This window comes from Dromaius novaehollandiae, chromosome 10 (assembly GCF_036370855.1).
Source record: "Dromaius novaehollandiae isolate bDroNov1 chromosome 10, bDroNov1.hap1, whole genome shotgun sequence".
NCBI classification, from domain to species: Eukaryota; Metazoa; Chordata; class Aves; order Casuariiformes; family Dromaiidae; genus Dromaius; species Dromaius novaehollandiae.
In genome coordinates, this window is record NC_088107.1 from 4,917,547 (window position 1) to 4,930,651 (window position 13,105).

At 43.7% G+C, this 13,105-nt stretch overlaps 1 protein-coding gene across 3 annotated transcripts in view; it reads left to right on the forward strand.

The window, feature by feature from the left end:
- The window catches only part of IGF1R (insulin like growth factor 1 receptor), a 181,934-nt gene extending 169,365 nt beyond the window's left edge, over nucleotides 1-12,569 (forward strand). For all 3 annotated transcript variants that reach the window (XM_064517916.1, XM_064517915.1, XM_064517917.1), the window contains one exon: nucleotides 4,994-12,569. In XM_064517916.1, coding sequence (XP_064373986.1) covers nucleotides 4,994-5,360 — 367 coding nt within the window. In that variant the 3' untranslated portion in view covers nucleotides 5,361-12,569. The remainder of the gene's footprint in view (nucleotides 1-4,993) is intronic.
- Nucleotides 12,570-13,105: the final 536 nt, after the last annotated feature.

The following is a 13,105-nucleotide window of genomic DNA, read 5'->3' on the forward strand; positions in this document are numbered from 1 at the left end:
TGAAGCTGGTCTGCACCCCAAGTCAATAGGAAAAAACGAGCTATACAGTGAGAGCGAACTTGGCAAGAGATTCAGCGTTAGAAATTCCCCATTAACCTGGAGTATGTATGGTATGAGCAGGGAGCAGGGAGGGGAGTCGCAGTTAGCTCTCAGCGAGAAGCTCCCTTGCTGCAGCCAGCCCGGCTTGTTCGCGTTCCTCGTCCTCCGCGATCATCGTTTGCTTGCTTGGTGTTAGCGCCATGTGAATCCACTTTCAGCATAACCGGCTCGCACGCTGGCAGAATTTGGTTAATGTCTGGCAAAGCAAGCCCCTGAGCCCACGTATGAGGAGGACCGACTTTGTGTTGCTTTGGAAAGAACAAGCTGTTTACACATTAGTTATGGCCACCAAGATGGAGTCTGACATCGCCACGGGGCAGAACTAAAATCTGGTTTTGAATTTAGCTGCTTCTGATCATTCGAATAAGAAGAAGCTGGCCTGAACTCAGAATTTCGTTCAATATAGTGGCCTCTGTTTGAATCTCGTTTTTGTAGACAGAATTTTGTTTAAAACAGCTTGGCTTTGTCTAAACACACACAAAAAAGACTGTATTGACCTTAGAAGCTTATTGTGATGTGCTTTAACTCACTTTCAGCTTGTTTTGTCGTCTTAGGACAAGCAGACACCCACGTCTACTGAAACCCAACCAGCTTGTAGGAATGGCAGTGGGAAGCTCCAGGAATAATCCCTAGCTTTGCTCCACGCACAGGCATGTTTGGCTTCCAGAGAACCTGTTTGGAGTTGCTGTAGTGCTTGGGTTTTTGCACGTTTCCGCTTCTTTCCCCATGATGCGTCCCGTTGGCCCAAGATGCTGTAGAGCTGTCAGTAGCCTGGCAACTGCCGCCAGTCTTGGACCTCCTTTGCGTTGCCACGAGCAGGCACAGAGACCCGGGCTGTCGGCAGACTTCCTTCTCCCCCACCTCCGGCTGTCTGACAACCTGCTGGTCAGCGAGGTTGGAAGGACGTAACAGAAGAAGATAACTGAATGTACAGGAGGGTATTGTAATAGAGTTGCAAACAGCCCTGGAGTTGCACATGGATCCCACTCTATGTCCCCAGCTTGTCCCAGGCAATTGCTTTTGCAAGTGTTTTATGAAACTCTTCATAAAATGAGGGGTCTTTTTCTATTGAGGTTGCTAAAAGATTCTGTTTAAGGTCCCGTTCCTTGCCCTGTCAGTGCCAGTGGAAGGTGGGTTTTTTTAGACAGCACGAGTTCTCACTGGCGGAAACTGCTGTTTGGTCTGCAATATTGTAATGTTGACTCAAGGTGTCCCGAAAGCCAAGTCCACCTGCTGCAGGACACTTCTTGCGTTCGTTGTAGCATAAATGGCAAGCCCGAAGGGGAGCTAGGGACTGCGCTTGTGTAAATCTCATGTGATAGGCTGGAGACATGTTGAAATACTTTCTTCTTTAAAAAGCGTGACTTGGAAAATACTAAAACTTAATGGTGGGCTGGTGGTATCTAAGGCATCGTGCGAATATACCTTTTGGAGGAGAGCAGGGAATACACTGACATACAAAAATCTCTCGAACAGGTGGAGGAGGTAGAAGCTGTGGGGAAGCGTGGATGCGAGTAGAACAATCTTGCTGCAACTGTCACTGAATCTCCTATTTTTAACCTTGCAGATTATGTGAGTGTTGACACAGCCGTACACACTCCAGCCACGCTGCGGTAGTTGCCGTCAGGGCCTCTTGCTGCCGCCGCCGCACGCGTGCTACGTGGTGCGAGCGGCCTGGGACGTTCCATCTCTCCCGCGACCGTTTCGCTAGTAACGCTCCTTAGGAGCTGTGCTTTGCTAAGCCCTGGTAGCAGAATCCATAGCTTTGAGATGGATCAGACGCCAAGGACACTTGGAGAACCGGAGAGGTGGTTCTGCGGATTGGTTGTATCAGGCTTGTGCGACGGTGGATTTCACTGCGCAGTTGTCTTGCGGTTCAGAGAAGTGGTAAATACTTGTGACGGGACTAAGCACAAAGGGGACGGTATTTCTAGAGACGTTTTACTCTTACATGGGGTGAAACGAGACTCAGTTCTGTTTATGCTACACCCTCTTGGCATAGTTTGCATGATTTTACAGACTGAGCCATGCAAGAAGACAGATGGTTCAGTAAGACAGTGCCAGGAGAAGCTGTGCTGTTTCTCCCCGCTCCCCGTGTCATGGTTTTAGGGACTTGCATTGTTCCGGCAGCGTCCATCAGGTGACGGCTGGGCGGCGAGGTTTGCTGCAGACACTGTGCTCCCGTGGGGCCCTTAAAAGTTGTGGAGGCTGGAATTCCTCTGTGTTTTTGAAGCAAAATTGCTTCCCCTGGGTGCACTGTAGATGACTAGACTATTTACGTATTGCTGTTTTTTTTCCTTTGTCCCTGGCTCTCACTGCTTTTGAAACCAGGGTCATAGCAGCAGGTAGTGGCAGAGTAGGAGAGGTCATCTTTCTCTCCTCTACCAATCAAGCCTGATGAAAAGCACAAATGCACACCAAAATGGAATGCAAATTCCATAGGAATTTTCCATTTTCTTTTTAATGCTTCAGCGCAGGAAGTAACTTGATTCTTGCTGTGTTCTCTGAGCAGAAGACGCATTAGAAAGGCACTGGTGGCTCCCCGATCTGATGATGCCTCTAACTTCCTTGTGCTGACTTGCCACCAGTCAGACATATACTTAATAAAACTGCTCAGATCGTATTAACAGCTTGTAAATTCTTCCATTGTCTACTGGAAATTTTTTTTTTGTTTAAGATAATGTAAACAAGGTCTTTGAGCCCACAGAGTTGAAAAGAAAAAAAAAATCCTTTTATGGGAACTCTGTAGGGTTTTTAAATCTGGAACGGCTTAAAAGAAACATCACATGTCCTTGTTTGTGCTGATGTCACATGCATTACTCCACTGCTTGTGGTATCTCCTTAGCGTTGCCCTTAGGCCTCGGGGCAAAGCGCCAGCGAATATCCAGTGTTCTTGGCTCCCGCTGCCGCTTCTATTCAGGGCCGCAGCAGTCAGCTGGAGAGGAGACAGCGATGAAGTAACAGAAATGGATTTTATATATTTATGTCTCAAGCTTTCCTCCTCGCTTGTGGGTGAGGGTATAACACGGTTTTATAGTTTGGCTTCACTTTCGGTATGGAAGACTTCTGAAGACTCGAAAACAAGCAGTAGCTGAACGGCGTTGACGTGCCTACGTGCCTGTTACGGCACAGCACCTACTGCCACGGGGGACTTCTCGCGGCACAAACTGGTTTGGCCAGCTTCGTTTTGGGTGTCGCAGGGCCGCACGCAGGTGGCCGACGCGTTCGCGTGCGGTTGTGCCCGCCGAGCTCGGATGGGAATAGCTGTGACTCCAGCTGCGTTTCGGTTAAGGCTGCGTTTGTTTTGCTTGGTGGCACTGCGCTCCCACTGACGTCTGCAGCCCAAACGCCGCAGCTTTCCACCTCCTCGCTGGTTCGCGCCGGCGGGAGCCGTAGCGCGCCCTTGGAGGAGGCGCAGCGGGGTTTCTTCTTCCCAGGAAGCCGGTTTCTGGGGAGGGGGTTGCTGTGGCTTTGGCGTGATTTCCAGCCGTGCAGCCGGGAGCGCCGGCGGTCCCAGCCCTGCCGCGGGCGCTGAAGAGCAGCGGCCAACTTCCCAGCCCAAGGTGTCCTAGCTCAGGGATGGGTTTCTGACAGCTTTGCCCTAGAGCGGAGGCTCCAGAAGCATCAAGACCTCAGTCTGTGATGGACTGAGGTGCTGCCCAAAAAAGGAGATGTGTTTTGGGGGGGGGGGGGGGTTGTTCTACTTTCTTTTTTCAAAGCTTGATCATTGCAGAGGTCCCGTGCAGCAGTGGGGAAACGAACCCAGACTGGCCACTGGGTCTTCAGCCAAGGCCTTAAAGCAGGGCCTGGCCAGGCGAAGGAAGGAGGGTCTTATTGGGGCTACAGATCACATGGCTGGAAGTTGAGCTAGAAATTTGAAATATTTTCCAGTACGTTATCTGCACTGAAAAATTTTTGGGTTTGAAGGTTGCTTGTAGGAGTTGGGGCAGCGCCGACTTCCCTGCAAGCAGCGTGCTCCTCTCCGAGTGCGGTGCGCACCGAGCGTCGGCTTGAAGAGTTCACGTGAATCTCCCTTGTTTAAATTTGTTCGGTGACTTGTGCTGTGCTAACAGAAGACATCCCCATCCCACCTTCGCAAAGCAAAGTCCTTTATTATGTTGTGCTTAAAGGTCAAGGTGATCTCTCAGGAATATCCAATTTTGCTGCGTCATGAGAATGCAGTTTTCATTCTGTATGCGTTACTCTCTCATTTTGTGGTTTTGTTTTGCCAGCACGGGGCATTGTGCAGATAGAATCGTGGATGTGTGTAAACAGAGGATTTCACACTCCAAAATATTAATGCATCCCTGGCCATAAAGGCAAATAATTTTAAAGTAAAAAATTAGAGAATGTCTTTGAGATTTGCAAGCATTTTTCAGGGATTGCAGTTAATTTTAATGGAAACTTCTCCTTTTCGGAAAAACAGCAGTGTTTTATCTAATATGTATTTTCTATTTACATTTTTTTCAAGACAGTATTGATAGGGTAGGGACAAGCTGTTTGAAGAAGATACTCTGAGAAGTACCATAGAGTCACTGTACAACTGAGTAAATATAGGGTATTTTGGGGGAAAAAAAGAGGGAAATACCAAGTCAGAGTAAAACATTAAGTGTTCCCTGATGTGAAGTATCCACGAGACTGTTTCATGAGCAAGTGTGTGTGGAGAGGAACGGAGAAGGCCTAGGCAGGAGCTGTAGGAGCAGTTCTGTGGTTGGAAAGAAGGTTGAAATGTGACATCTCGGCCTGTAAAAATCCTGTCACTTCATCTTCGTCAGAAGCGAGTGATCTTCTAAAACGCAGGGGCTGATGGGGTCACGGCTGGTTGGGCTCCGGCCCTGTTTCTCGGGGCTCATAAAGCACCTCAGTAACTGGTTTTGCTGTGTTCCCTGTCCAGGTTTGAGCTGATGCGCATGTGCTGGCAGTACAATCCGAAAATGAGGCCCTCCTTCCTGGAAATAATCGGTAGCATTAAAGATGAGCTGGACCCAGCGTTCAAGGAGGTCTCCTTCTTCTACAGCGAGGAGAACAAGCCTCCCGACACGGAGGAGCTTGACCTGGAGACTGAGAACATGGAGAGCATTCCTTTAGATCCCTCCTCTACCCTCCAACCCACTGACAAGCACTCAGGACACAAAGCCGAGAACGGCCCCGGCGTGGTGGTCCTTCGGGCCAGCTTCGAGGAGAGACAGCCGTACGCACACATGAACGGGGGACGCAAGAACGAGAGGGCCTTACCTTTGCCCCAGTCTTCGGCCTGCTGATCCGTAGAACCCGAATCTCACAGACGCGACACCCAGACAAACGCGCGCATTGGGGGAGGAAAGAAAGGAAATTACAATATATTCACAAGCCTACTGTACCTCAGTGGATCTTCAGAACTGCCATAGCTGCACTTGGGAGAACCCTTTTTTCAGTAAACAAGTTATCGTTTTTTTCTTTTTTCAATATGCAAGCAGATGTTTGTTTCGGCAAAGGACTCCGTTCATGGGGCGCACAGTTGGCCTTTTAAAACTCTAATGTTAACACTTAATAGCAACAGAAAACTTGAGATCTGATGTCTTTCTCTCTCTCTCTCTTTCTCTCTCCTCTTTCTCCTCTCTCTCTCCTGTCTCTCTCTTTGCTTCATAATGGGAAACATATCTGCGTGCAAGTTCAACCGTACAGCACTTTTATCAGATCAAAGATATCGCAGGCCAGGTGGCTCCCCGGTACCCTTGCAGGCACCTGCCTAACACTGTAGGTCTTTATAAAAAAAAAAACACAAAAAAAAACAAACAGAAAAAAAAAAATTAAAAAAGACTGGATTTTTAATGTTGCTCTTTAATCTTTTTAGGAACACGTAAAAGAATAAAAAAGGGCCATCATTCGTCCAAGGTTGTTACCATTTTCAACGCTGCCAAATTTTGCCAAAAAAACCTGAACTATTTGTTTTTTGTTTTTGTTTTTTTTGTAGGCATGGAAGGAGCACAGTAATCAACTGCTCTGTTTAAAAGAGATCCTGACCAATACGTTCTATTCAATCATACACTGGTATTAAAAAAAAAAATCAAATTGTCTAGATCTTTTTTCAAAACTGGACAAAATGTGATTTTTTTTTTCTCGTGATGGAGAAGAGAAAGGGGATGGGGTAAAGAAACAGCCCTCCCTCCACCCCTGCCCCGTCCCTTTGAATTCTGGACAAAACTGGCAGTGGTGAGCTAAACAAACACATGCGTTTTGTACAAAAAAAGTCAACCGCACGCCAAAAATGAAACACGAAAAACATGAAAATAACCGGCAGAGATCTCCATCGTTGCAGCCTGCCTTCCTTCACAGGCTTGCAAGGAAAAAACACCTAGAAAAAAAAATTGGAGAAGATTAGAAAAATATTTAAAAAAGCAGTAACCGGATTCAAGTATATGATGCTTTGTTGACCTTTTCTCTTTATTATTAAGACTTCTCGAAGGGTCTTGCAGTTCTATGTTAGACCATGGATCATTTGCATACACATTGTCTTTTGTGTCACTTTTATAACTTTTTTACGGTTCAGATACTCATCTATATGTCTGTACAGAAAAAAGCTGCTATTTTTTTTGTTCTTTATCTTTGTGGATTTAATCTATGAAAACCTTCAGGTCTGCCCTCCTTCCCTTCCCTTCCCTCCCACTTCAACAGATTTTCTTATGCTTTGTACTATAGTGTGTAACTTTTACTTCCTCCTTCCCAGTAACTGATACCTTTCATATGATTTGCCATGAACTGTTTAATGCCTTTTTATAAATACATTTCCTCCTTTTTTTTTTTTTCCCCATTAGTTGTTTTACACCATCTTGGCTGTGTGGGTTACAGGGCTTTTGAGGGGGACGTGGAGAAAGAAGGGAGACCCTGCACAGCAGCGCTGGAGCAGGGCCGTGGCGTGGCGCTTTGAGACCCCAGTTTTCCTTCCTTCCTTCCCGCTCCCCCCTGCCCAGACAGCACGCGAGTCTGTTACAGTGCAAGGCATGATACAAACTCAGGTCAGAAAAAAAAGGTTAAATATTTAGTACATTCTTGTTCAGTGTTTATATTCATTGTCGTACCAGGGTCCTACCCCTCCTTCCCTCCCCGCTTGTTTTGGTTGTGGCGCACCTCCACCCGCCCCTGCCCACCCACGCCAACACACACCACACACACACGCACACACACACGTTTTTTTTGACTTGTTGGGTACAATAGCAGACACCAGGCTTTTGGGTCACTAATTTTTAAAATGCCTCTTTTAACCCTTCCACGCTGTGAACAAGAGCTGTCCCGAGTGCAGCTGGCGGTGGCGGACGTTCCCGGGGTGGCTCCCGCAGAGCCCCGCGCCAGCCTCCCTCCGAGGAGCCCTCCCGGGGGGGGGCAGCCCGGGCTGCCCCCTCTGCCCCCCGTGCAGAAAAGGCCGTGCCGTTTCCAGGGGGCTGGGTGGGAAGCGCGTAGCTGGGGCCACCGGCTTGGCTAGCAAACAGTTAAGCGTTGGCAGCTATGGAAACCTGTACAAGTACAAGCTTGTTGCTTAAATCATAGACCAAACCTGAGAACAAAAGAAAATGAGTAAGCTTGTTTGCTCGGTTGCAGAAGCCTTGGTGAAAGGGGAAGGAGGGGGCCGTCATACAATCTACAACCAAGGAGTCATACCAGTTGCTCATCTTAAGTTAGTTACAGCATCTAAGCCTTTGTTTAGCACTGATCCAACCAAATGATGGCAGTGAAGAGGTGGTTCTGGGATGGAAATGTTTAAGTCTTTCGAGTAAGAACAAAGAATTACAATATACTGATTGCTAGTTTTGACTGGAGATTAAAGAAGTTTGTAGTGCTTTTTGCTTGTGTAGTTTAGGTCCCATTATCTTCTCTTGCCTCTGTCCCATAGTTATTTTTCCCTTTTAAAAATGAAAAAGACAAAAAAGTTAATTAAGAAGGTATTCTATGTAGGATTTTTTATTTATTTTTGTGATATCAGTTTAAATCACTGTAGAGATGCCCCATAATAAATTTAAATACTGAGATAAGGGTTTTTGAGTATGACAGGGGGACAGTTTTTGATTTTTTTCAAACATTTATCTACCTCACTCTTATTTTTTTATATGTGTGTATATAAAAAAAAAAAATACATCTCACATTTCTCAGCAGCCAATAAATGCCGTTGATACTGGTAACCTCTCACTCCATAAACCACATGCTCTAGGTTCTGGAGGGGAACAGTCACTGCTTATCACAAAGGGTCACTTCAGAATATTTGCCTCAAATCCAAGGGTTTGCCCAATTTTTTGGTTGCAGTTTTTCTGTCTTTATTGTGGGAAGACATCTGAGAGTTGTTTGGCTTAAGGTGACCATCCCTTAAGGAATCACAAAGGCTTTTTAGTGTGCTGTCATAGCAGTCCTCAGTTCGGCAGTAAAATGCCGCATGTCTAGCTGAGCGGAGACATAGCTGACCTGATACAAGAACTTTGAACTATGAGTATTTGATCAAATTTGTTACAGAAATCAGTTGTTTACAATATTTGAAGGTCCAGAAGAAGTGTTAGAATGAAGTTGAATGATCTTTCTATTTATCGAGTAGAGTGGGCTAAGTCATTCCTGCCAGTTTTTCTCATGCCACAAGCACCAAAAGGACATTTGACTGAACCAACACCTGGAAAAAAAAAAATTGGATCATATAGCAATAGTATTGCTTTCTTGACCAAATCAAACAGTGAAAAAACTGTCACAGGCTGCCTGATGAGAATACTACACTGAGTTTACAATTTTAGATCCTTGCTGCTTCTGTTTGATGAGAGCACTGATTTTTTTCAAAACTAACATTGAATTGATTTTTTGTGATGTGCCAGTAAAATGCAGTTCCCTTTTTTACCCTGTTTATATGCTTCATAACTGTGGATTCTGATGGACCAGCCATCAAATTTTAACTGCCCTCTGACAGTGTGTAACCGGTTTACAAGCACACGGTACTAACACGAGCTTGCCATCAACATGATGTATAATGTTTCTCTTTTTCCAGTTCTGGCAGCTGTTCGTGCAGGTGTTGGTTGCGGTATCTGAATAATGTGGTGCTTGGCTCCTTCGAGTTGTATGTGGCCTCTTGAATATACAGTGCTGTGGTTAAGTACTGCAGTGTTTTTGGGGAGAGCATTTCTCTCTAACCCTGGAAAATCAACAAAATTTAAAGTTTTTACTAGGTTATTTTTGTTGTTCCATTTTTATTAGCTTCCAGTGACCTTTTGGTGTAGTGACTATTCCCCTCTCTTGCACATATTGACTACCACAACTGGAGATCCTCAGATCTTTCAGCTGGCTAGGAGGGTTTTGTTAAAACTGTCCAAGTTATTGGTTTTTACAGTTGTACGTAGGTGGTTTAAAAATGCATTAGGAAGAAACACTAACAACGTAGCACCCATCGGGATAAGCATTTCAAAAAGCACTTCAATGGAAGAGCAGTTGTGTGACTAAAAGTATGCATGTGCGATGACAGTCAGCTCTCCTGGACCAAACCACCTTCATGATACCATTGCATTCTGTGTTTGCAGTTCAAGCTTAATTCCTTTTTGTTCTGTTTGTTTCCATAGCTTTTGTTGTTGTTGTGTTTTTGTGCATTTTGAATAGCTTTATTCACATGGGTTTTTCATGCAGACTTCCTTTTGACAGTAAATCAAGATGTTTATGCATGTGAACAACTTGAGAACTGATGTTGGCTTGATATGGTCATAATATGGTTTGTAATGTTGTTCTTCCCTGAGGCCACTGGCTTGTCTGGTATGGAAAATTTATTTAGAACTTTAGCTATGTTTGAATAAAGTTAAAATAATCCAATTTTTTATAAATTGAAAACAAAAGCCCACCCAGCCTTGAAAACCAGCATTTTGACAAATGGTACCAAGATGTTTTAATGCAATAGCATAACAAACTGGCATCACTAAGGGGAGCAGGAAGCTTCGGTTTTAATATTTGGGCCATTGTTCTCACCTGACTCCCATTTTAAAGCTTTTCAGTGGCACAGAAGGTGGTTTGGTTGCAAAGGGAGGTGGCTCTTATGTAAATACAGAAGTGTCAGATGCTTGGTACTAAATAACATACTCTTTTGGGGCAGGGATGAAGTAGACACAGAAGCCAGGCGTGATGAAAAGTCTGAGGCCAGCCTATGTTCACCAAGTCTTTCTCAGTGTGATGCCTCTGCTCTCTAAAGCTGGTTCTAAGTGATGTATGATTCTAGATGTGTTCGCACTGATGCTCCTGTTGGTCTTTAAAAGCAAACAAACAGAAAGCCCAGTTTGCCCAGGATGACTGGTCACCAGATGGAACTGCTGTCAGGTCCTCTGGGAACTGCTGAGGGGTGTTTAGTACAATCCAAGTCTAAATGAACAACACTCCTATTGTTGGTATAACTCCATACATATATATCTATATATACATATATATATTTATATATGTGTGTATATATATATGTATAAAATATAGATATATATATATGTATAAAAAAACCTTTTCATTCCATTCGTACAAGTGACACTTGTTTCCTGTTATTCTTATTTTGTTTGTCAACAGTGTATTTAATCACTGGGCTAAACGACAGTGGGGGAAGGTGCAAGGGATCCACTCCTTACTAACCAGTGATAAAAGCCAGATATTGCAACTTAACCCATACGTAGTTGTGCGGACAAGAATTAAAGAATGACGTGTAGAAAAAACACTAGTGGCCAGGGGTGCTGAAGATACAGAACTGTAAATAGGCAGGAGGGCTTCAAAGGATGCCTCACTTCAGAAAACTGGTTGTTTAGAGACGAGAAACAGTCTCTGAAATTATAAGCACAGCCAGGTAAATCAGAATTGAGAAATGTTTGTGCGAAGATATGTGAAAACAAAGGATATGGAAATAGGTATTTACAAAGACACAGGGCTTGGCAGAAGTTTGAGGTAGTTTCCTGAGCTTGGTATATGGGACAGCATCAGAGCTCAGGTATCACAATTCTGATCGTTGGTACTTGTAAATAAACCTCTTGACTTTCCAGCTGGAGTGGTAAATTCATTACCAGGAGTTTAACGGTTGTTATCATCGGTCTATATGAATCAGAGTCTCAACTTACAGTTGGTCTGTTTTGCAAGTACCTTAAGACTATCACTAGTTTGTGTGTGTGTATATGCGTGTGTTCATCTTTTTTGTATGCGTTCTGTTGATTAGTAATCCATTAGCATTTTCAATAGGGCTTTAAGTCCAGTAGATTACGGGTAGTCAGTTGACGAAGATCTGGTTTACAAGAACTAATTAAATGTTTCATTGCATTTTGTAAGTACATAGAATAATTTTATAAAATGTTTGTAGTTTATAAATGCCTAAAATATAATTTAAGGGCACTTTTCTGTGTCTGTGTGTGGGTGTGTCTGTATGTGATCAGTTTTTTTTGATGGTACCAGTTTACTAGCTAGCTTTACAATATGCCAAAAAGGATCGCTAACTTGTCCAATTCACGGCTCGTCCCTCTCCCCCTACCCGCCCAAGCTTTGTGTCCCAGTATATAGCGAAAGAATAAAGAAGTTGGGGAAATGTTCTGTATCTTCAGTATCCTGGTCTTCCAGAGCCCTCTGGTTGGGGTGGGATCATCTTAACTGGTCATTTCACTTTACTGTGTAGTGCAGTAACTTAGTGGATTACAAGAACCTCACTGGTTGTGGAAACGGACTGGGCTTTGCTGCTACGCAGTGTCACTTGTGTTATTCAGTACCTGTTTTATTGTTGCCAGGCGGTTTGAAGGATGCGAGTGCGTAACAAAAAGAGGGAAGGCAGTTTCCGTAATTACTGCTGAAGAACTCTTTACAGATTTTGTACTGCTTTAAAAGGTTGTATGCAGCCTCTACCAATATCGAACACCATTTAAAGCTTTGTTGAAATGAACAAGGTAGGATCCCTATTTATTTTTATTTAAGAATACTGAAGATCCCTTTTTTCCCCCTAAATTTGACTAACGGCAATTTCGAAGGGTTATGAGGGTTTAGATGCTGTTTGAAAACCAGCTCTTCTGTTTTCTAAACCAGTGAGGTTTGAGATGAAAGGACTGGCCAGAGTTTGTCTACCTCTGGGACAAAAACAAAACTAGAAAGTGCTAAGGAATGGATGCAGTTGCAAATACAACATTTTCCAAGTTTTCTTGTTTAAATTTTTTAAAAGAAAATTAAACAATAACATGGCCAATTTATTACATAAAAAGACTTGCTGTGTATAAATTATTCCTAAAGAAATTCCTGTGTTTATATTAAAATGAATCAGTAGATAAAAACAATTTCAAAATGTTTTTGTATATTCTGTTGTAAGAATTTATTCCTGTTATTGCGATATACTCGGGATTCTTTACATTATGAAAAAAAAGAAACTTTGTCTATTTTGAATGGCTGAAGCTAAGGCTCCTTTAGTTTCTCTTACTCTGCTTTTTTCTAGTAGTTTCAGTACTACATGATTTAAGTTAAATAAAAGAATTCTGTATGCATTTGTCTGCTTCTGACTTTGTTGCTCCTTATGCAAAGCAAGTACAAGTTAGAAAACCCGGAGTAAATCTTCTGGTTCCCCCCTCCCCTGCCCCCCTGCACCCTTTTGGCTGTATTTGAGTAACTGAATAAATCTTAGTAGAGGTCAGTACTGCCGTTACATTGTGTTGAAATCAAGTCTTTGTTTTCATCCAGTGGCACTGAGCTTGTGGCTCTTTTTTTGATGGGACTTTTGAGTCTGGTTTTGCAGTAGGTATTTCCTTTGAATAAGGTAAGCATTTTTATTTATCTGTTTAAAAGAAACCCTTTCATTTACACTTAAAGCAATCCGTAGATGAGGCATTCGGTCATCCAGCACATGGTTATCTGTTTTCTACACAAGTTGTTGGAAAAGCCAGTGGCAAGAAAACTAGCATTATCTTGGTGTTTCCAATTCCTCTGACCCTTGTCATCAAAGTGTTCCCTAAGATAAGGCACAGTGGTGAAGTTTGATCAGGTGTCCATGCTGTTAGGTTTGTCTGTTGTCCTTTCTACTGAT